The following is a 23,652-nucleotide window of genomic DNA, read 5'->3' on the forward strand; positions in this document are numbered from 1 at the left end:
AAGCGGTGAACCTTCACCGCTATTACTTAAAGAAAATTACTCCAAAAGAATCCCTTAAGACTATGTAAAACAACCATAAAATATCATAAATGTTCACTTCTTGTTTGCCAAGAAACATCTTGATTTCTAGTAAAACATTTGTGGACGGATGAGATAGTTTGTTTTACGTCAATAATTCCCTAATATTGATTCAATATTGGTTAATATTGGCAGATTGTTTCACTTATAACATTGCAAGCATGTGTTGTTATTTAGTTAAATAATCTGCCAGTGGAAACTAGTTTGTTTTCACCAATATCAGGGAATTATTGTCTTATAACAAGCTGCTATATCTTTCTCTAAATTTACTTGTAAATTAGTTTTGTTAAGATATGTGGACTAGAAATAACTAAAAATTCTTGGTAAGATTTTGTGTTTTTGCACAATCTTACCAGTCATTCAAATTCCTTCTTTAAATGGCTAAAACAATAAATATAATTAAGGCATTTGGAGCACGTCAAAGTTTAGATTTTGTGTCTGACCGTTCATCCATAAAACCCTCCGATGTTAAAAAGTAACATAGTAAAGTAAAACAGTTCTGCAAACAACGTGAGGTATAAATTCCTCATTTGAAAACTGCACTTTGCATCTAAAATATTTAATTTTGGCACAAAAAAAACACAAAACATAAGAAATTCTTAAGAACTCTAAGGTGGTAAAAAAAGATTAAATCTGTAGCATATAATATAAAGTTCTGCACTGACTAATATAAATAGTGTCACTGCAGAAAATCCTGCATGGTGGGTTTTCTCCGGGTACTCCGGTTTCCTCCCACAGTGCAAAAACATGACTGTCAGGTTAATTGGTTAATTGGTCATTTGTCACTTTAACAATTCATTTCTAAAGAATTAAAAGTTGCTGCTAACTCAAACTACAAATAAATGTAGAAGTTATAATGCATCTTGCAGCAAAATCAAACTTCATTGATAGTGAGGTCACAGACAAATACTGGAAGTACATTTTTTTTAGCTTTCCAATAAGCGTTTATTATTTTTAGCGGTGCAATTTGAGAACTTCCCTCCTCTGAAGGTCAAACATGCGACACCTCTTCAAACAAATGGAAAAAGAAAATGTGACGTTCATTTCTAAAGAATCTATCTGTGTCACATTTGTCACTTTAACAAGAATGTAGGAAGTAGCAATGCAAGGATGTGATGTAAAACTGATCAGCTTCAAGTAAAAGCCCTGCTTGTATGAGAGGAAGTGGCTTTGAGGGCAGTTGCAGATTGGCAGACAGGAAGTAGGCCACACAGCAGGTTTCATCTCGCTACTATGGCGATGGCTGCTAAAGGATGTTGCCATTTAGTCTCTCTATGTCCAGAGGCCAACTGATGCTTAATGCCGATGCAAAATAGGTGCCAAGAGGCGATTTGTTTTTCCACGATCAGAGAGGATTGAGAGTAAACTCGAACACCTCAACCTCAGGAAAACACACCGAGTCACACAGACGGTGACAGGAAGCTGAAAGGAAGATATCAATCACCCACACAGTCTTATTTCCTTGCACCACACCAAGAAAGCTGATTTAAAAAGTAATGAAGCCGATGTATGCATGCCGTTTTTTCCTGGTAGTTATGTCAAATGAAAAATTTCATGAAGTTCGAACAGCTTTTTGTGTTCCTCAGCATGCAGACTGACATAAATAAAAGTGAGTCATAATGCTAATGAAAGGTTAGCTTACCTTGAATGCTGTGGAGGTAAACTTTAAGGCCTGAGCGCAGAGTTTGGTTCTCCACTCTCTCAAACTGCTTGAAGAGTCTGTTGATTGCACTCTGGAGGGAGTCATACCTCTTGATCTCCGCTTTTATCGCAGAGGAGGAAGCTGATTTAACGTTGCTGGTCATCCTCACGCACAGATAAGTCGTGAACCGAAGCAGCGAGATGCTTCAGCCCATTTGAACTCCCGGCTGCTGGTTCCACATGAAGAAACTCAAGCTTGAGACGAAGAGGCACCAGAAGACGAGGTGAAGTCAACTCAGGGTGTCGCTCTCTCGCGCTTTCTCTCTCTTTCTAAACCACAAAAGTCACATCATGACAACGTGTTCAGCTTCCTCTGCAGGTTTGAGCCCAACTGAAATCACTTCCCTGTTTCAAACTGTGCTCTCCTCTGCACGCCAACCCTGAAAATGTAGTGAGTCTGCAACTGAAATTTACCAAAAGAGAAAGTAGAAAATTCAGAATGTGACAACTAAAATCCCCCTGAAAGACACAGCATAAATGCAACTTTTTAGAGAGAACATAGACTTGAGTTATTTTAGAACAAATCAGTTTTACATAAACAAAAAACAACATTCTCGTCTTTCCAAATCTGAAGCATAGAGGTGGAGGTATCATGGTTTGGGGATGTTTTGCTGCAAAAGGCCTTATTATAATAAGAGGATCGAACATGAATCCAACCATATACCAAAATGTGAAACCATCTGCAAAAACAACATTAAAACTGAAGCAAACTTGATGACCTCATCAGTTTCTCCTATCATTGTTTTTAAAATATAGCTTCAGCACATTGTAGATGTTTATTCATGCAGGTCTCTTGAGATCAGATTGTTTCAGTGTAAAAAAATTTATTATTGAGGTCATTAAAACGATTTAATAGCTTAATAAAGAATATTGGTTGGCAAATATAATGTTCAGGACTAGAATTAATAAAAGGAACCTTAGTTCCTCAATTTAACTTCAAGAGAAATTAAATGTCGTCATAAATCAATATTCTACAATAACATTTGGAATATCATCTCTTCTGCCCAGAAACTGAGCTGCTAACATCTCATGACATGAATAAGAATCATTTGGCAACATTCTTTCCTCAGAGGCTTCTTTAAATACTTTGTGAGACTGACTGCTGCAGCATTGAACAACATCCTGGGACAAAATTTACGTTACATTTAGGATGAATAAAGTATTTTTGAATTGAATTGAACTGGATTACATTCTGCCTAAACTGTTACACTTATTTTATGGGTTCAAATCTAAAAGTCTGCTTTAAGTCTGATGAAAAACTGATAGAAGGTAAAAACAAACAAAACAACTGAAAAAAATACAGATACAATAAATAAATACTTAAAACGTCACTATTTATATGTAGGGTTAACCCGATAATTTAACAATAACACCAACACTTAGTTATACCGTGTGATTTCCATCAGTAAGCAGTAAAAATAAAACCCACAGAGTTAAAAACATGACAGAAAAACAGATAGAAAAACATCGTTCCGTGTAGAAAAGGTCAGTTAATGTCAGGTTGAGGAACTTAGATAAACCTTTTCGATTATAGTGATACATCCACTGCAACGAAACCTCACGGAAGGACGTTTAAAAAAAACAGAAACGGGTTTTGGGGGGGGGACGTCATAATCTGACGTCAGACGTCAGTTTGACGCAATCAGCCACGCCCTCTCCGCTGTTTGAGTCCAGAAGACGTCGGCGCAGCTCAGAGCCGCATAGCAGACGTTATTGTTCATCTCATCTGAAGGCTGTAGCGTTTTCTAATATGGTTTGTGGCGGTTTCACCTGTTCGAAAAACGCCCTCTGCTCCCTGAATGTTGTTTACATGGTGAGTGTTGACACAGATGATAAGTTTCGATTCGATACTAAGCGGCAGCAGCTGAATGAAGTGGCGTAATGCTGACGAAAAGCTAACCAGTTAGCAAGCAAGCTAGCTAGCTAGCTACTTTAGCTCACAGCGTTCAAGAAAGTTCTGATTATGCAATCGTTTTATTTCACATGCGCTCTGGTTCTTGTCCATAAGTGAATGGTATGTATTCTGCTCATTTATTCAAACTCCCAGTTTGTGCATAGCTTTGGCTTCTGGATAGAAACGTAGAGTAGCGGCTAGCATTAGCATAGTAGCAGGTACCCGTTATGCAAACCAATGTTACTTTTAGCTGCAAGGCCATCAGCTGAGCGACTGGCGTGTTTAAATTGGTTATCTTTGTGGTAAGAGTCACGCAGGATGGTATTAATTTGATTTAACCTGCCCACGTCATAACAGACTCACCCAGATTTAATCTAGAAGGAAACTTGATGTGATACCGGCGACATGCATGGAACCTTTGACAGCTACAGCTTTTTAAATCAGGCCATTTTAATCCATAAACTACATTTGGTGGTATAAAAAAATAGATTAATTATCTTGTTACAGTTCTAGATTCAGCCTGAATTCCATTTTTGTTATTGAAGAATATGGTATGATGATGAATATATTGCTTTTTGTATTGATTAGAATGTTTTAATTGTGATATTGACATATAATTGTCATTTTATTGAACTTAAAAGGTGTACTTTTATGGTTTTGTCTCCCTAAATATACAATTTGCTTAGGAACTGCTTTATTTTTCATTTAATTCCCTTTTGGGATCAATGGAGTATTTTTTTAAATTGAATTTGAAAAACCCTTCAAAACAAACTAGATCACATATATAGGTCACATTAGAACATTTACTTTCAAGATTCTGCAGCTGCTTTCTAACTTAACATTAAATAAATCTAAAAAAAATATGTAAAAAATTCTATAATTTGTTTTTAGAATCTCTCTTTATGACAAACAGAAAAGCTTGTTGTAGATATTCTTGAAAAAGTATTGCAAAAGTATTACTAAAATACCAAATTCACACACTTTCACTCAGTCTGAATCTCGCTGCTTGGCTGTGATTACATTTGAGAATGTTGTGATTTATAGCTTATCTATTTTAACGTTTATAAAAAGCGAACTGTCACCGACAAACTTGGAATATAATAACTGTATAATTCTAAAAACATGCTATCTTGTGTAATGTTTAAAATTTGCTTCCAGGCCAAAATAATTCACACAAGCAGAAAATGTGAAACTTATGTTTGCCTGTTACTGAACCCTTTAAGATCAGTCACATTAATCAATTGATCACATGAATTAAAATGAGCTAGATAATTCCATTTTAACATTTTGTTTAGACAAATTACAATCAATTTTATTTATAATTTCTGTTATTTGTTGGTTTTATTGCTGTTTTATTTATTGTTTTTGAATGACTTGTTGTATTTTGGCTATTTAAGATAACTTTAGCCCCAGTGTTAAGTGTTCTTTACAAAATTAAAGATCGTTGGTCATTTAAATATTAAATTGTAGTGAAGTTACCTTAAAATACTTCATAACTCTTTAAAAGCTGCGTATGTACAGCAGGTTTTAACAGTACGTACGGAGCTGGATGTCCCATTTGAGCTTGTATTCCCTAAAAACTCCTGACGCAATCAAGACACGTGCTTCACTCAGGCATGTTGTTGGTGACTGAGTCACGATGCTCACATCTGACTGAGTCACTCCTAATGACTGCAGAAGCCGTAAACTTTCTTTTTATTCAACTTCAGCTAATTACATTGAGCAAAAAATAGCATTTCATTGTTTAATTACTGTTTTTAATTCAAAAGGCTCATATGTAGAGCTTTAATTGAGACGTTTTAAGGTGCAAAAGCGTCTCTGAAATGCTGTGTGTGTGAGCAGTGAGATCTCTGAAACGCCGTGATCTGAAGTCCAGTCGTACTCGTGCTCCTCAGCTGACCGTGGTTAACTTCTCTCCTTCTGTCTGTCCCTCCAGCTGGTTGGGCTGCTGCTCATCGGAGTGGCAGTCTGGGGGAAAGGCTTCGGCTTGGTGTCCAGCATCCACATCATCGGCGGCGTCATAGCGGTGGGCGTCTTCCTGCTGCTCATCGCCATCGTCGGCCTCGTCGGAGCCATTCACCACCACCAAGTCATGCTTTTCTTTGTATCCTTTCTCTGGACTCAAATGCAACAAGCAATAAATCAATTAATTGCATGATACATTAAGTCGAGCTCAATCATTTACATTTATTATTTGTACTTTTTGTTTCTTTCTACCAAAAACTGGATGGCAAAAGTGTTTAGTGTGGTGTTTTCATCTCAAGCAGCCTTTTTTTCAGAGGTGGAAAAAAGACTGAAAAATTGGACTCGAGTAAAACGTAAAATCTCTACTGAAGAACTGAGTAACTGTTCAAAATATACATATTTTAATATTTAAAAATGACACAATTATGAGGACCAAAACATAGTTATTTAGAAATAATAATAGTAAAGTTACTCAAGTAAATGTAACTGAGTAAAAACAACTAGTTGCTACACAAGTCTGCTTTTTTTGGACAGTTTAACAGAGATTTCATATTTCATTTTGTTTTTATTTTTTGTTTATTTTGCATATTTAAAGTGTCTTCCAGTTCTGATGTTAAATGTTCATTAGAATTTAAATGTTGTTGATCTATTTAATGTTTTCTTGCAGTGTTATCACATTATATTACTTGAAAATGGTTTCAAAATAACAATATTATCTTTTATTGCAATAACTGTTTGTACAAATTATTGTCCAGAAATATTTGTGGTCACCACAGACCTACTGTTAATGATTAATTATTAAAATAGTTGATGATTATTTCAATGATTGATTCATCACAATCACAAATAATCATGATTAATCTGATTGTTTCAACCCCACAAACATGACAAATCCTAAGTTTTTTACGTGCAGTAATTTTCACATCCCATCCCTATAAAGAAAATCTGATAACTTTATATGTTTATTGTGCATTAATATTATTGTGACAGGTCAGTAGGTCAGTAATTTTCTTTTTTTTTGCGTTTCCTTAACTGTTTTCCCCCAGTACATGGTCATCCTCTTCATCGTCTTCCTCTTCCAGTTTGGAGTTTCCTGTTCCTGCTTGGCGATGAACCGCGGACAGCAGGTTAGCAAACATCCTGACTGAGTTTAAATGGGTAACAAACGGTATTGATCCCCGATGACAACCACGGATTCTGTCTGTTAACTTTTAAATTTCCAGGTGGTTCTTCTGAACTCCACCTGGGGGATGTTGGACAATAAAACCAAGGAAAACCTGGAGGACCAACTGGACTGCTGCGGCCTGCTGAACGTCTCCAACAGCCACATACAGTTTGAAGAGGACGTGAAAAACTGCCAAGCTGTAAGTATGAAATGTCATTTCTCATGTTTTATTCTCTGCAGTCCAGAAGAAAGCTGTTTATTTTTATACTTGCTACATACTGCAGGTAAAATATGTACAAGTTTATATTTCTAAAGGTGCTGTTGGTGTTTGTAACATCCATTAGGACTGCAGCTAGTCCATACTGTTTAGAAAAAAATAAAAGTAAGAGGCAAACATTTGTTCCAATATTTCCAAAAGCTCGAGGTATATCTAGTACAGAGGTTCTTAACCTGGATTCGATCGAACCCCAGGGGTTCGGCGGAGCCTCTGCCGCAGAGGTAAAGACACACTTGTGTAAAGTCGTGATGACGCCTCGCTTTGCTTAGCCAATCACATTACATTGTGATTGGCTAAGCAAATCAGAGGATCACGTTACATTGCTTAGCCAATCAGAGGATCACGTTACATTGCTTAGCCAATCAGAGGATCACGTTACATTGCTTGGCCAATCAGAGGATCACGTTACATTGCTTAGCCAATCAGAGGATCACGTTACATTGCTTGGCCAATCAGAGGATCACGTTACATTGCTTAGCCAATCAGAGGATCAGGTTACATTGCTTAGCCAATCAGAGGATCACGTTACATTGCTTAGCCAATCAGAGGATCACGTTACATTGCTTGGCCAATCAGAGGATCACGTTACATTGCTTAGCCAATCAGAGGATCACGTTACATTGCTTGGCCAATCAGAGGATCACGTTACATTGCTTAGCCAATCAGAGGATCACGTTACATTGCTTGGCCAATCAGAGGATCACGTTACATTGCTTAGCCAATCAGAGGATCACGTTACATTGCTTGGCCAATCAGAGGATCACGTTACATTGCTTAGCCAATCAGAGTTGTGGAGGAGCACTGATTGATGGAGCTCCACTCTCAGCATGGATTTGAACTTATGTCTTTATTTACTTCAGCAAAACTCACAGTTTTTACCAAATTCTGTAGCTTTAAATCTGCTCCTTAGTTGCATCTTTTCAGGGTGGCTACTGCCTCTAGTGGCGTGGGGGTGGTAACACAACTAATATAATTACATTACTAAATCAGAATACCGCAAAGTCTTTATTATTATAAATTTTTCATTCTCTTAAGAATGTAGAGCAAATTAAATGATCTAAACACCTAAAGACCTTAAAGTGGTTCCAGTTTCTCTCGATGGCCAACCTGTTGAAACTGTTGCACATTTTAAATACCTTGGGTCGTTCCTGGACAGTCAGCTCAACTTTGCTGGAAACACTGACTATATTTTGAAGAAAGAAGATTTAAGTCTTCTTTAAGAAGACTTGAATCTTAAAATGTGTCTTGAATTTGGGGTGGGGGGGACATATTTTATTTATCACTTTAGAAGGGTTCAGTGAATGCGCATATGAAACTGGTGGGTTCGGTACCTCAGAAAAGGATAAGAACCACTGATCTAGTATAATTTATCATGGAGTTAATTACTTATTGTGACAGGCTTATGTATCTAGTTTCTTTGAAAAATTATGTGTACGATACTTATTTTACCGGCTTCATTTAATTATTAATAAATGAGAGGAAAATACAGATTCAAAATCTGACTCATGCTGTAAGAAACACTAATTTAAAGTTTGTATTTTTTCCCTCCAGCCATGCAAAGCCGAAGGAACCTGTCCGACCTGCGGGGATAAGATGCTGAATCATGCAGCAGAAGCTCTGAAGATCCTCGGGGGCGTCGGACTTTTCTTCAGCTTCTCAGAGGTGAGTTTGATTCCCAACACGCCGGACGCTGCCTACGGCTCCACTCTGAGTAGAGATAAATATTACTCCATACATCCATCCATCCTCCCTCTGTTCCTCATGAAAATGTCTCATATCGTCATAGTGAATATTTATATTACGAGTTTCTGTCTTACCCCGTTGTCCATCTTGTCCTCCTGCTGATGGACGCTGCGTCTCGTTAACGTGTCTCATCTCTGACCTCAGATCCTCGGCGTGTGGCTCGCCGTGCGCTACCGGAACCAGAAGGATCCTCGAGCAAACCCGAGTGCTTTCCTATAGTCTGCCCCTCGAGTCCCGCAGCAGACACTTGTTTTTCCTGCAGACACACTGGTACAACACACACACACACACACACACACACACACACAGAGAGAATGGACGAGTGCACAACCACAACAACCCACTCAGAACTGGATACTCGTGCATGAACGGATGACTGGTAACACTGGTGAGTCTTACTGGTTCAGCCTTGATTTGAGTCCCAGAGGTCCTGCATGTCCCCTCCCCCCCCCAAAAAAAAAAAAAACCTCAACCAACACACACACACACACACCGACTCCATCACTAATAGCCTGTATGCACCTTGAAACGTTCCTCCTGTCTCTAGCGTAGTAACGGCTAACGTTCCCCTCTGTCGGCGAAATGCGCCAAACGATGCGACGGGAAAACGAGGCGTTGAAGCGGTGATGTAAAGTAGTGTAATTATTTTACTCCCCAAACGCGCCGGCGGGGAGCCTAGGAGGTAGATTTTTAGGTAGCAGTTGCTCGTCCCTTGGGTTCGTTTCAGATGTTTGTGAACTGTAACTGAGCCAGCTAACTTTCAGTCAGCGACATGCCACAGACTGCAGCCTTCATGTTGTACATATATTCTTATTTAAGATACTGAAACGCTCGGTGGATCGGCAGAAGTAGTCGTGTGTTTGAGCAGCAGATCCTGCAACCGTAGGAAATCACAGCGAAAACAGATTCACGTCGTTTATTTCAGGAAAATAAAAATAAGATATTTTAGCCAAAGTGGCTTTTTTTTCTATGGAGAGTGAAGAGTGTAAAATTACAATGAATAAATGTTTTTTTTTATTATTGTTATAAACAACAAAATTATTATTGAAGTTATTATTTTTAATGACAATATTAACAGATGTGACAAAGTGCTGATAAAATCAGAGAACATTCAAAATATGGGAAGGAGAAAAGACATCAAAACGCTAAAACGGAAATGAGTAACGGCAAAAATATCAACAGCAATAATGGTATTAACAATACTGCTGTTGCTAACAGCAATCATAAATGTTATTGCTATAACAGTAATTTTTATTAATAATAAATGGAAATAATTATTAAATTTTTTTCATTTTTTAAAATTGAAAATAAATACAGGAATGTATTAAATATAGAATTGATTATATGTGCCACAATTAATTGTATTGATTTTATTTTAAAACCATACATAATTATGTCATGTTCTGCTGCTGATCATGATTTAATTTAAACTGTAAATTTCATTAAACTCAGTGGGTGGGATTAGTGTAAACCCTGGCGTCTGATTGGCTAAGTGCTCCAGACAACTTCTTCAAGGTTTACTGTCATTCTGGGTCAATATTGTCAATGGAAAGTGAATAAATAACTTCAATAAATTATTTACTAAAAACTTCCATCTCCAGCCTTTCTATCTCTCATTTGGTCTGAAATAAGTTAAAAGAGAGCGCTAGCTGGTGTTAGTGGTGCTAACGTGTGTAGCAGCGTCACAGTTAGAGTTTTGGTGAAATTATTAGCGATATTTCAGCCCAAACTAGAAATATAGATGCAGGAGTTGGTCACCCACAGTTTGTAGTAAATAAATTACAACAATTTATTGAAATGATTTCTACATTTCCAGTGTAATTATTGACTCAAAGTGAAAACAAACTTACAGGAAGTTGTCTTAACTGGCTGGTTGAAGCAGCCAATCAGGTGCCAGGGTCTCACCTAATCCCGCCCACTGAGTTTTACTGGTGAAATTAATTTAAAATGATTTAAAATCGATGACACAATTCTGTGTTTATGCCCAGTTTTAAGACTAGTGACAAATTTAAATATTTATTTCACACTTTATTATAATTTGGCACTCTTCACTCTCCATATTTTACAAATCTTTTTCTTTTATTGTGTTAATTGTGATAATGTGCTCCTTGTTGCTATTTTAAAACCCTCAAAAACAACTGATGTTTTCTTTTCTGTTGCCATCAGTCTTTGTATTCATCAGTGTTAAATGCTTTGTAAAAATATACAAATAATGCCTGTTGGATATTTTTAGAATCTATTTAAGTTTAGTGCACATTAAGCAGATGTTATAATTTTCCTTGGTGTGTGACATTTCCTGCTCTTGTGTTTTTATTATTATTATTAATTTTAACTTAAAGGACTAATGCGAGCTGTAATGAAATGTCTTACTTGAACCTGTCATCTTTGCTGATGTGGATTTCTTGCTGCTGATTTGGACTTGGTGTAAATGTTATGACAGACCCTAATGCCATATATTACATATATCCACTTTGAATTTCTGTGCACTTGTTATTGAAATGTATGAATTTTTGAGACTTAATTTTCCAAATAATAAAACTTTAAACTGGAAACCTGTTTGTTTTCTGTCTGAATGTCTAGTGTTTGAAAGGCTTCACATTTTGTCACATTCCTGCTCGATAGTTTAAGGTTGGGAAGTGGAAAATTCAGGAATTTATCTGGATTTTGGGGCAAATTCAACTCCAAAGTTATGTTCAAAAGCAGAACATGACATAATATTTATAGCTTTAGCTAATTAGCATTTTAAAACAATTTAATACACAACATAGGGAGATAAAATGTAATACATAAATACTAAAATTAGCTTAAAACAGACCACAATGAATTGGGAGCCATCATCTTTAGTGCCTTTTCTAAAATCTAAATTTGAATTTTTTTTTTAATAAAGTTTCACTTAAAGCTGAAAAACACTTAAAAATGTTCAATAAAATGCGAACCATTTAAATCTTTTAGGTTAAATTTATTAATCCATCCTTAAAGCAGGAGTTCTTTCTGATTTGGTTCACTTGGGTATTTTATTTAAGAGTGAAGATGTGAAACTAAAAATAAAATGACTTACGATGGAGTATTAATGTCAAGCTAAGAAAAACAAACATGCAAAAAACTCATGAGAGGATAGTCATGATATTACGAGAATAAAGTCAAAATATGGCTTTATTTTTGTATTATTTTGACTTTATTGTGAGAATAAATGTATTAATATATATTATTAATGTTAATATATTCAGACTGAAGTCAATATGACTATTTTCTACTATTTTTTAATGACTTTATTCAAAGTGTATGACTTTGATGCTATTGTGCAAGCAACTGTCTGTTACTAAGACTTTATTCTGACAAAATTGCACATTTATGGTCATATTATGACATTATTCTTCGTTTTTGTTATATTATTCTCGTAATTCCATCTGGATAAATCGGGCATTTTAAGGCTGCAGAATAACAGCGGACTATTCCCCCGTTTGGCCACATGATGGCAGTAGAGGGTACCAGTTAAATACCCGCAGAAACGCAAAGGATTTAGATGCTCAGGTGTTTTTTCTTCCTCTACTCCTATCATCCCAGCTCAGGTGTGGATGTTATCGACCTGCCAGGTGTGAAATTAATCCACTCTTGAGATTTTCTTTCTTCTTCTTTTTTTTAAAGTCTGCTAATCCTTTCAGTTGGGACGGGTCCAGGAGTGTGTGGAGTCGACAGAAGGAGAGCTCAAGTGCGCTCTGATAGGGAGACATTGAAATTATCTCCTCACCTTTCAACCAAGGTGGCTCTGAATGAGGATAATCTCTCACCCAACCTGTAGAGGAGACCTGATCTCTGCCGTTGCATCCACCCGGGCAGCTAAAATCTGCGAGTCTGCGCCGTTTCCGGCGGATATGGACCGCCCCGTCCTGTCAGCATGGTGCGGGTCCGCACCTTGTGATGCAGGCCCATATGCCGGGTGTATTAGTTTGGAGAGCCGCACCAACAGGGACGGCCATCTGTTCTTTCACCAATATAGCTCGGGCTCTGGAAGACAGGATCTTACAACATTTGGTCCCTTATATCACATAAATAGGCCGCTTCCTATATGGGCGCGATTAATTATGCATCGCTTATCATGAGGCTGAATTAAAAAGCGCGACGGCAAGCAGGATGTTATCTGATGAATGTTTGAGTCTCTTACAAACAGTGTAAATATCCACTCTGATCAGATAAATGTAGTTCACCAATATCTGCTCAATCTGCCGTACGCGGAAGAGTAGGGACGTTAAGGAAAAAAAAAAAAAAAATCAAATTTTAATCTCAGAATTCTGATGATTTTAACTCAAAGTTCTTACTTTAAACCCAGATTTTAAATTTTTTTCACCGTCAAACTGTTGACTTTAATATCAAAGATCTGATTTCAATCTCAGAATTCAAAAACTCAGAATTTAGACTTTAAACTCAAAATTCTGATTTTAGTTTCTGAATTCTAATTTTGATCTCAGAATTTTGACCTTAATTTCAGAATTTTGATTATTAACCCAGAATTTTGATGTGAAACTCAAAATTCAGATTTTGAGCTCAGAATTAGGGTATGGTAGGTTACCTAAACCCTACAACCTCACTCAAAGGTAAACTTTTCCTCTGTTTTTTGTCTCATAAAGATGTAACACATTGGTCTGTGTGCCTCACTTTTCTAAATTTGTCCTTATGTCAAGTTTTAGTGTGAAAACTGTTCACTCTTTTCTGCAAGAGGCCCCTGGTGCCTATCTCCTGGTGTCAATGGGCAAGAGGCGGAGTACACCCTGCAGAGGTCGCCAGTCACAGTTTATTTTAAAAATAAAGAGAATCTTTGTAAATTTATCTGTAATAAATTAATTTTATTGAGTAAAATCAAAAGTACAGAACGGCAGACTATAATTTCTCTGATTTTTCCAGGGAGTTTAAAAAAAATGCAGAATCAGATCTAAATGGATGGTGAATTCAGTTTATCTATATGGATCACAATATGAAAAACAGAACAAAATCAGTTCACTTTACTCTCAAATGATCTAAACAAGAACAACAACATCGAAAGACAATAATACAAATATCAAAGCAAAAAAATATTAGAGATCAGAAAAGTTTTGATTTTCATGTAGAGAAATATTTCTATCATGAATGAATGACTGAAAACATCAACAATGATTTTTTTTATGGATCCTGGACCTCAGAACTACATATAAACTAGAAAAATAAAGAACAGAACAGCAGAGACATCACAACCATGAACCCTGATCAACAACAGAGAAAAAACTATTTGGGTTTACAGAAATCTGCAGAGGATCCTGTACCAACCCAAACTCCAGCCAGCAGCAGCTGAGAGAATCTGGTCTGGACTCTGTGGAGGAGAGTCATGGTTTCAGAGACGCTGTAGAAGGACAGAATACCTGCTGTGTGATCCAGGTACACTCCGAATCTGGAGGAGAGTGGACCTGAGACGGAGGTCCAGATGTTGTTGTGACCAAATATTGAGCCGAAACAAATTAATGCCCAAGATTTGTCATTATTATCCAAATATACATTCATTCACATTTCCTGCTCTGCTGATATTCTTGTATGCGACTGCTATATAGTTCCATAACCCACTGATCTTCACCTCCCAGTAACGACGTCCAGTCAGACTCTCTCTACTCAGAACCTGCCACCGATCAGTGAATCTGTCTGGATGATTAGAATAAGACTGAGGTTGATTCATTGGTGTCACCTTCTTGTTCCCCTCTGATAGTACCAGCTGTGTATGTACTGTGTTTGGATCCAGAGTGATTTCACATGAATATCTTAAGAATCCAGCTCTGCTCTTTGGTTCTGGTTCTGACAGTAGAACATCCACCTCAGTGACCATCAGTGAGATGTTTGTCCATGAGTCTCTCAGGACGTCCTGTAGTTTGTCTCTGAGCTCTGACACAGCTGCTGTCACGTCCTCAAAGTGTCTCAGAGGACGGATGTTGATGCTGGATGAGTGTGTCGACTCCCTGAGTGCTGGCAGTGAGGGGTAGTTGAGGAGAAACTGGTTGTGATCCTCTGTGTGTGAGAGCTGCTCCAGCTCTGCTCAGAAACTGGGACGTGTTCAGTTGTTCAGGTAAATTTGTTTCCTCTTTCCTCACTGCACTGTAACATCAGCAGGACATAGAGAGATCAAAGTTTGCATTATATTCTTATCAGTTCAGGTTGGTATTGCTGATAATGCATCTTTTTATGAAGCTGTAAAACTTTAACATGAACAGAGGTTCTGCAACCAAAGTAGTCCATCAAATGAAGCCTTCCCATCGATCCAGTCCCACTTGACCTTTTTAAGACGACTTCAGTACTTTGGCACCGTGTGTGCATCAGATTCAAAACATCAGCTGGGAGAATGGGATTGTACATATAAGCTTTGAACATGCCATCATTATATACTGATCAAGAAGCCTGATCTAGACTCCATACCTGATAATTGGAGGTTGGTTTCTAATCAGTCACTGAAGTTTATTTGTATAGCACATTCCAGAAACACAAATTGCTTGACATCATAAAAACACAAGGATAAAAAAATCATGAAAACAACTGAGACACCAACTAAGAAACCAGGAACAAACATTACAATTTGTCGAGAGCTTTCATCAAAATCATCAATGCACACCATAAATGTTGATCCACATTTCATTTATCGTGGTTCCAAAGCAACTCTGACCATTTGGGTTTTTAAAGGATTTCAGTGTTTCGGCTGTTTTGTTGTTTTCTGGAAGTTTGCTCAAGATTTGTGGCGAATGCTGCTTCTGTGTGTCTGGTTCAGGTTCTGGGGATGCAGAGCAGAACCAGAACCAGAAGACCTGAGAGGTCTGGAAGATTGATACAACAACAGCAGATCATTAATGTATTGTGGTGCTAAGCCGTTCAATGATTTATAAACAAACAGTATTTTAAAGTCTATTCTCTGAGCTACAGGGAGCCAGTGTAACTGGGGTGATGTGCTCTATCTTCCTGGTTTTAGTCAGAATGTCAGCAGCAGCTTCTGAATCAGCTGCAGCTGTTTGATTGATTTATTGGACAGGCCTGTGAAGACGCTGTTGCAGTAATCAATGTGACTGAAAATAAACGCATGGATGAGTTTCTCTAGGTCGTGCTGAGACACAAGTCCTCTAATCCTGAAAATGTTCTTCAGGTCTTAGAAGGCCGACTTTGTGACTTTCTTTATGTGGCTCTGAAGGTTCAGTTCAGAGAACAGAAAAATAAAAAAAAACAGTAGATCAGAGACAAAAAAAATCTGAGGCATGATAGAAAATCTATTTGTTCTTACAGAACTCTGCTGAGTCTCCAATTGCATAACCAACCCAAACTCCAGCCAGTAGCGGCTGAGTGAATCTGGTCTGGACTCTGTGGAGGACAGTCATGGTTTCAGAGACGCTGTAGAAGGACAGAATACCTGCTGTGTGATCCAGGTACACTCCGACTCTGGAGGAAACTGGACCTGAGACGGAGGTCCAGATGTTGTTGTGACCAAATTTAGAACTGGAACAATCTAATGCCCAAGATTTGTCATTATATCCAAATCTACATTCATTCCCATTTCCTGCTCTGCTGATATTCTTGTATGCGACTGCTACACGAACTGACCCGCTCCACTCCACCTCCCAGTAACAACGTCCAGTCACCTTCCTGTTCGCCTCTGATAGTACCAGCCATGTGTTTGCTGTGTTTGGATCCAGAGTCATTTCACATGAAAATCTTAAGAATCCAGCTCTGCTCTTTGGTTCTGGTTCTGACAGTAGAACATCCACCTCAGTGACCATCAGTGAGATGTTTGTCCATGAGTCTCTCAGGACGTCCTGTAGTTTGTCTCTGAGCTCTGACACAGCTGCTGTCACGTCCTCAAAGTGTCTCAGAGGACGGATGTTGATGCTGGATGAGTGTGTCGACTCCCTGAGTGCTGGCAGTGAGGGGTAGTTGAGGAGAAACTGGTTGTGATCCTCTGTGTGTGAGAGCTGCTCCAGCTCAGCGTCTTTCCTCTTCAGCTCACTGATCTCCTGCTCCAGTTTCTGGGTCCAGCTGAATTGCCTGCTGCTCAATTTCTCCTCTTGGTCAGTGTGTGTTAGTTTTGTTCCATTAAAAGGAAAACAAGGCTGAGCTCTGATCTACCAATCAGGTGTCAGTGCAGAGAGGCTGCAGCCAATCACCTTCTACCTTCAGCTTTAAGGCTTGTTTGAAAGAAGAGGGAGGGATATCAGATTACAGGAAGAGGAGGACTCTGGATGTAAAACATGTAAATGTTTTCACAACAGTTTTCTAATCAAAACAACTGACTGAGACACCAAAACTCTGATCTCTAACATCTGATTTCTCTACAGTTTCAGAAAATTAAGCAAAATATTCATTGCTGCTAAACAGGACATGTTTTGTTGGTCAAGAAAAAAATGTTCCCTGTTTCCTCACTGCATTGTAATGGCAGCAGGACACAGAGTTCAAAGTTTGCATCATAATCTTATCTGTTTACTTTTGTGTTTCTGATAATGCATCTCTTTTATAAAAGCTGGAAAACTTTAACTCTACTCACAGCAAACTGAGGTTCTGCTACCAAATTTTTCTATTTCTACATTTCATGTTCATTTATTTGAATGTTGAACATCTGAGCAGCTCTTCTGTGTTTTATCACATGTCTCCATGGTTTCTGACAGGTTTAAAGCTCAATGTTCAACAAACTGCCAGTGGAGGAGCTTCAACCTCGTCTCCATTCCTGCTACCAGGATCTCCAGCTCAGCTTTCTTTCTGTAATCTCTCTGCAGTGGAGGAAGCAGAGTGTTGATGGATGAAGGAGAAACCAAACATCTGATCTAAACCAGCAGAACAAGAGAGGCTCTCAAGGAAATGTTTTGGTAATTCAGATGAGAAAACTCACAATTTATTATTATAATAAAGGGAAACTTTGTAAATCTCTTTGTAATTTATTTTATTGAAGGAAGTCAAAGATACAAAACAGACATTTATTTTTTCTGATCTAAATATAAAGTATTTCTAAGTTATTATAATCTGTTCTGACTTTATGGCAATTTCAGCTTCTTCTTTGGATCACAATAAAGAAAACAAAATCCAAAATTAATTCATGTCAATCTCAACTGATTTAAATAAAAAGAACTAGAATATCCAAATACAAAAATGAAAATATGAAAAGAAAATCTATGAGTCAGAGAATTTATATTTAAATGAGGAGAAATATTTCTTTGTCATAAACCAAGGAAAGAAAACATTAGCAGTGATTTCCTTTATGACTCCTAGAACTCGGAGAAATATATTTATCCATCCATCCATCCATCCATCCATTTTCTTCCGCTTATCCGGGGTCGGGTCGCGGGGGCAGCAGCTTCAGAAGGGAGGCCCAGACTCTCCCCAGCCACTTCTTCCAGCTCCTCCGGGGGAATCCCAAGGCGTTCCCAGGCCAGCCGAGAGACATAGTCCCTCCAGCGTGTCCTGGGTCTTCCCCGAGGCCTCCTCCCGGTGGGACGTGCCCGGAACACCTCACCAGGGAGGCGTCCAGGAGGCATCCTTACCAGATGCCCGAGCCACCTCAACTGGCTCCTCTCGACGTGGAGGAGCAGCGGCTCTACTCTGAGTCCCTCCCGGATGACCGAGCTTCTCACCCTATCTCTAAGGGAGAGCCTAGCCACCCTGCGGAGGAAACCCATTTCGGCCGCTTGTACCCGTGATCTCGTTCTTTCGGTCATAACCCAAAGCTCATGACCATAGATGAGGGTGGGAACGTAGATCGACCGGTAAATCGAGAGCTTCGCTTTTTGGCTCAGCTCTCTCTTCACCACGACGGACCGGTACAGCGCCCGCTTCACAGTAGACGCTGCCCCAATCCGCCTGTCGATCTCCCGTTCCCTTCTTCCCTCATTCGTGAACAAGATCCCCAGATACTTAAACTCCTCCACTTGAGGCAGGACGACCCCTCTGACCCGGAGAAGGCACTCTACCCTTTTCCGGCTCAAGACCACAAAACACATGTAGACTGGTTGGGCGAACTCCCATGCACCCTCCAGGACCCCGCTGAGGGTGTAGAGCTGGTCCAGTGTTCCACGACCAGGACGAAAACCACACTGCTCTTCCTGAATCCGAGGTTCGACTATCCGACGGACCCTCCTCTCCAGGACCCCTGAATAGACCTTACCAGGGAGGCTTAAGAGTGTGATCCCCCTGTAATTGGAGCACACCCTCCGGTCCCCCTTTTTAAACAGGGGGACCACCACCCCAGTCTGCCAGCCCAGGCGAACTGCCCCCGAAGTCCATGCGATATTGCAGAGTTGCGTTAGCCAACACAACCCCGCAACATCCAGAGCCTTAAGGAACTCCGGGCGGATCTCATCCACCCCCGGGGCCCTTCCACCGAGGAGCTTTTTGACCACCTCGGCGACCTCGTCCCCAGAGATTGGAGAGCCCAGCCCAGAGTCCCCATGCTCAGCTTCCTCAACAGAAGGCATGTTGGTGGGATTGAGGAGGTCTTCGAAGTATTCCGCCCACCGGCCCACAACGTCCCGAGTTGAGGTCAGTAGCGCACCATCCCCACTATAAACAGTGTTGGTGCTGCACTGCTTCCCCCTCCCGAGACGCCGGATGGTGGACCAGAATCGCCTCGAAGCCGTACGGAAGTCTGTCTCCATGGCCTCTCCAAACTCCTCCCACGCCCGAGTTTTGCCTCAGCGACAACCCGAGCCGCATGCCGTTTCGCCCGCCGGTACCCATCAGCTGCTTCTGGAGTCCCACAGGCCAAAAAGGCCCGGTAGGACTCCTTCTTCAGCTTGACAGCATCCCTCACCGAAGGTGTCCACCAACGGGTTCGAGGGTTGCCACCGCGACAGGCACCAACAACCTTGCGGCCGCAGCTCCGATAGGCCGCCTCGGCAATGGAGGTACGGAACATGGTCCACTCAGACTCAATGTCCCCCACCTCCCCTGGAACGTGTTCGAAGTTCTGCCGGAGATGAGAGTTGAAGCTCCGTCTCACAGGGGACTCCGCCAGACGTTCCCAGCAGACCCTCACTACACGTTTGGGCCTGCCAGGTCTGACCGGCTTCCTCCCCCACCACCGGAGCCAACTCGTCACCAGGTTGTGGTCAGTGGACAGCTCCGCACCTCTCTTCACCCGAGTGTCCAAGACATACGGCCGCAAATCCGATGAGACGATGACAAAGTCAATCATCGAACTGCGGCCTAGGGCGTCCTGGTGCCAAGTGCACATATGGACGCCCTTATGCCTGAACATGGTGTTCGTGATGGACAATCCGTGACGAGAACAGAAGTCCAACAACAGAACACCGCTTGGGTTCAGATCGGGGGTGCCGTTCCTCCCAACCACGCCTCTCCAGGTCTCACTGTCATTGCCCATGTGAGCGTTGAAGTCTCCCAGTAGAACAAGGGAGTCCCCAGGAGGGGCACTCTCCAGTACCCCCTCTAAGGACTCCAAGAAGGGTGGGTAATCTGAACTGCCGTTCAGCCCGTAAGCACAAACAACAGTCAGAACCCGTCCCTCCACCCGTAGGCGGAGGGAGGCTACCCTCTCGTTCACCGGGGTGAACCCCAACGTACAGGCGCCCAAATGGGGGGCAACAAGTATGCCCACTCCAGCCCGGCGCCTCTCACCGTGGGCAACTCCAGAGTGGAAGTACGTCCAGCCCCTCTCAAGGAGACTGGTTCCAGAACCAGAGCCATGCGTCGAGGTGAGGCCGACTATTTCTAGCCGGAACCTCTCAGCCTCGCACACTAGCTCCGGCTCCTTCCCCACCAGAGAGGTGACATTCCACATCCCAAGAGCCAGCTTCTGCAGCCGAGGATCAGACCGCCAGGGTCCCCTCCCTTGGCTGCCGCCCATAGCACAATGCACCCGACCCCTTTGGCCCCTCGGACAGGTGGTGAGCCCATCGGAAGGGGGACCCACGTCTCCTCTTCGGGCTGAGCCCGGCCGGGCTCCGTGGGTAAAAGCCCGGCCACCAGGCGCTCGCCATCGTGCCCCACCTCCAGGCCTGGCTCCAGAGTGGGGCCCCGGTGACCCGCGTCCGGGCGAGGGAAAACGCAGTCCAAATTTCTTATTCATCATAGGGGTCTTCGGGCTGCACTTTGTCTGGTTCCTCACCTAGGACCTGTCTGCCTTGGGTGACCCTACCAGGGGCATAAAGCCCCAGACAGCATAGCTCCTAGGATCATTGGGACACTCAAACCCCTCCACCACGATAAGGTGGCAGCCCAAGGAGAGAATATATTTAAATTAGGAAAATTAATTACAAAAACAGTACATCAAAGTCTTCAGCATCATGAACCCTGATCAACAATCTATTTGGGTTTACAGAACTCTGCAGAGGATCTTGTACCTCCAGCCCAAACTCCAGCCAGTAGCGGCTGAGTGAATCTGGTCTGGACTCTGTGGAGGAGAGTCATGGTTTCAGAGACGCTGTAGAAGGACAGAATACCTGCTGTGTGATCCAGGTACACTCCGACTCTAGAGAAAACTGGACCTGAGACGGAGGTCCAGATGTTGTTGTGACCAAATTTAGAAGTGGAACAATTTAATGCCCAAGATTTGTCATTATCTCCAAATATACATTCATTCTGACCTTTTCTACTGATATTCCTGTATGCAACTGCTACATAAACCAATGACCCGCTCCACTCCACCTCCCAGTAACAACGTCCAGTCAGACTCTCTCTACTCAGAACCTGAAGACAATAAGTAAATCTGCTTGGATGTCTAGAATACGACTGATCTTTGTCCATCCACATCACCTTCCTGTTCTCCTCTGATAGTCTCAGCCATGTGTTTGCTGTGTTTGGATCCAGAGTGATTTCACATGAATATCTTAAGAATCCAGCTCTGCTCTCTGGTTCTGGTTCTGACAGTAGAACATCCACCTCAGTGACCATCAGTGAAATCTTTGTCCATGAGTCTCTCAGGACGTCCTGTAGTTTCTGTCTGAGGTCTGACACAGCTGCTGTCACGTCCTCAAAGTGTCTCAGAGGACGGATGTTGATGCTGGATGAGTGTGTCGACTCCCTGAGTGCTGGCAGTGAGGGGTAGTTGAGGAGAAACTGGTTGTGATCCTCTGTGTGTGAGAGCTGCTCCAGCTCAGCGTCTTTCCTCTTCAGCTCACTGATCTCCTGCTCCAGCTTCTCCTGAGCATCTTTGACTCGACTCACTTCAGTTTTCTGCTGGGATCTGATCTGCTGCTTCAGCTTAGAGCTTCTTTTCTGGAGGAGACGGATCAGCTCAGTGAAGATCTTGTCACTGTTCTTCACTGTTTTATCAGCAGAGCGATTGATGGATTTTACTTCCTGTTGAAGCAGCTTCACATCTTTCTCCTGGTCCTGGATTCTCTGCTGGATGTTTCCTCGTCTCTCCTCCAGTTCTCTCTGCCTCTCAGTCCTTTCTGCTGCAGCTGACACTGTGTCATGGCCTTTATGTTCATCCACAGAGCAGAGATAACAGATACACTTCTGATCAGTGCGGCAAAAGATATCAATCACCTCATTATGACGAGAGCAGATGTTCTCCTGGAGGTTCTTGGACGGCTCCACCAGCTTGTGTTTCTTCAAAGGAGCTGAATCATAATGAGGCTGAAGGTGTTTCTCACAATAAGAGGCCAGACAGACTAAACAGGACTTGATGGCTTTCAGTTTTCTTCCAGTGCAGACATCACAGGCCACATCTTCAGGTCCAGCATAGCGGTGATCAGCAGGAGCAGCTTGGAGTCCAGTCTTCTTCAGCTGCTCCACTAAAGCTGCTAACATGGTGTTCTTGTTTAGCACAGGCCTTGGTATGAATGTCTTCCTGCATTGAGGACAGCTGTGGATTCGTTTCTGATCCTCTTCATCCCAGTGGGTTTTATTACAGTTCATACAGTAGCTGTGTCCACAGGTAGTAGTGACCGGATCCTTCAGTAGATCCAGACAGATGGAACAGGAGAAATTTTCTTGGTCCAGCTGATTCTGCTCCATTTCGCTCCTCAGTCAGAGTGAATGTGAGCTTCACTTCCTGAAAACAAACAGTTTTATGGTCTCATCTATGACTCATCCATCATCCACCCAGTTTCAAGGAGTGTTTCTTCATGCAGAATAGGAATATCAGCCTTTGTGAAAGTCTGTAAAATTATTAACTTGATGAATGATATTAAAAGGGAGTCTAGTTGTCCTATGGAACAGCAGTAAGTATTAAAGAAAAAGCAACAATGCTTGTGCAGACATTTCCCAAAATGTGTACTACAAATGTTAGTGAACAATGCAGGAAAGTTAGTGTAGCAACCTTAGTGTCATAGGGTAAATTATAACACTTTTAATACAAAGTTGACATTATTCAAATTGTCTTTGTTATGACATCTTGACATTAACCAAGAAATCATTACTGATATGAATGTGTTATAAAAGTATTACTGATTGCACTTTAAAAATTAGGTAACTTTATGTTATTAAAGGTAAAGTTTAAACAGTAAAGATTTATTGGTTAATGTGAAGTTGTCATAACAAAGACATTTTGAATATCAACTTTGTATTAAAAGTGTCATAATTTACCAAATGACGCTTTATGGCAACAGTCATAAATATTTATGAAGGCTTATTCATGTTCATGACATGTCATGTTTAAGACAGTTGTTGAGAAAAGTCGAGCTCATCCCACTTCCCCATGCTGGAGATTTTAGTTTAATAGTAATAATAAATAAAATTACCTTAAAATTAATTACACAGGTGACATCAAGACCCAACAGTAGAGTCAGACGGTAATACAATGAATCTGGTTGTGTGTGTTGTTATTGTGTCCTGCAAACTTTGCTTTAATTCTACTTTTTTCTATTTAATCATAAAAAAATCAAA

General features: G+C 40.9%; 3 protein-coding genes across 4 annotated transcripts in view; 1 reads left to right on the plus strand and 2 right to left on the minus strand.

Annotated features, from left to right (window-relative positions):
* agap2 (ArfGAP with GTPase domain, ankyrin repeat and PH domain 2) overlaps positions 1–2,166 on the minus strand; it is a 32,657-nt gene extending 30,491 nt beyond the window's left edge. The window contains exon 1 of one of the 2 annotated variants that reach the window (XM_008414639.3): positions 1,721–2,166. In XM_008414639.3, the coding sequence (XP_008412861.1) occupies positions 1,721–1,883 (163 nt within the window). In that variant the 5' untranslated portion in view covers positions 1,884–2,166. The remainder of the gene's footprint in view (positions 1–1,720) is intronic. The other variant, XM_008414638.3, reaches the window with a different exon arrangement.
* A 1,263-nt stretch (positions 2,167–3,429) lies between these two features.
* tspan31 (tetraspanin 31) lies at positions 3,430–11,375 on the plus strand. Its single transcript, XM_008414640.3, has 6 exons — positions 3,430–3,592; positions 5,610–5,777; positions 6,685–6,765; positions 6,862–7,002; positions 8,632–8,742; positions 8,968–11,375. Exons 1-6 carry the CDS (start codon positions 3,530–3,532, stop codon positions 9,040–9,042), a joined length of 639 nt encoding a protein of 212 aa, XP_008412862.1. The 5' UTR covers positions 3,430–3,529; the 3' UTR covers positions 9,043–11,375.
* Positions 11,376–21,123: 9,748 nt separating this feature from the next.
* LOC145552301 (tripartite motif-containing protein 16-like) lies at positions 21,124–22,782 on the minus strand. Its single transcript, XM_081609296.1, has one exon. The coding sequence runs from the start codon at positions 22,780–22,782 to the stop codon at positions 21,124–21,126; it is 1,659 nt and encodes a 552-aa protein (XP_081465422.1).
* Positions 22,783–23,652: the final 870 nt, after the last annotated feature.

This window comes from Poecilia reticulata, chromosome 7, assembly GCF_904066995.2.
Source record: "Poecilia reticulata chromosome 7, P_reticulata-male-v2, whole genome shotgun sequence".
NCBI lineage: Eukaryota > Metazoa > Chordata > Actinopteri > Cyprinodontiformes > Poeciliidae > Poecilia > Poecilia reticulata.

Coding starts and splice junctions, on each gene's coding strand:
- tspan31 (XM_008414640.3), top strand. CDS start 3,530: ATGGTTTGTGGCGGTTTCACCTGTTCGAAAAACGCCCTCTGCTCCCTG. Junction 3,593..5,609: donor CCCTGAATGTTGTTTACATG/GTGAGTGTTGAC, acceptor CTGTCCCTCCAG/CTGGTTGGGCTGCTGCTCAT. Junction 5,778..6,684: donor ACCAAGTCATGCTTTTCTTT/GTATCCTTTCTC, acceptor GTTTTCCCCCAG/TACATGGTCATCCTCTTCAT.
- LOC145552301 (XM_081609296.1), bottom strand. CDS start 22,782: ATGGAGCAGAATCAGCTGGACCAAGAAAATTTCTCCTGTTCCATCTGT.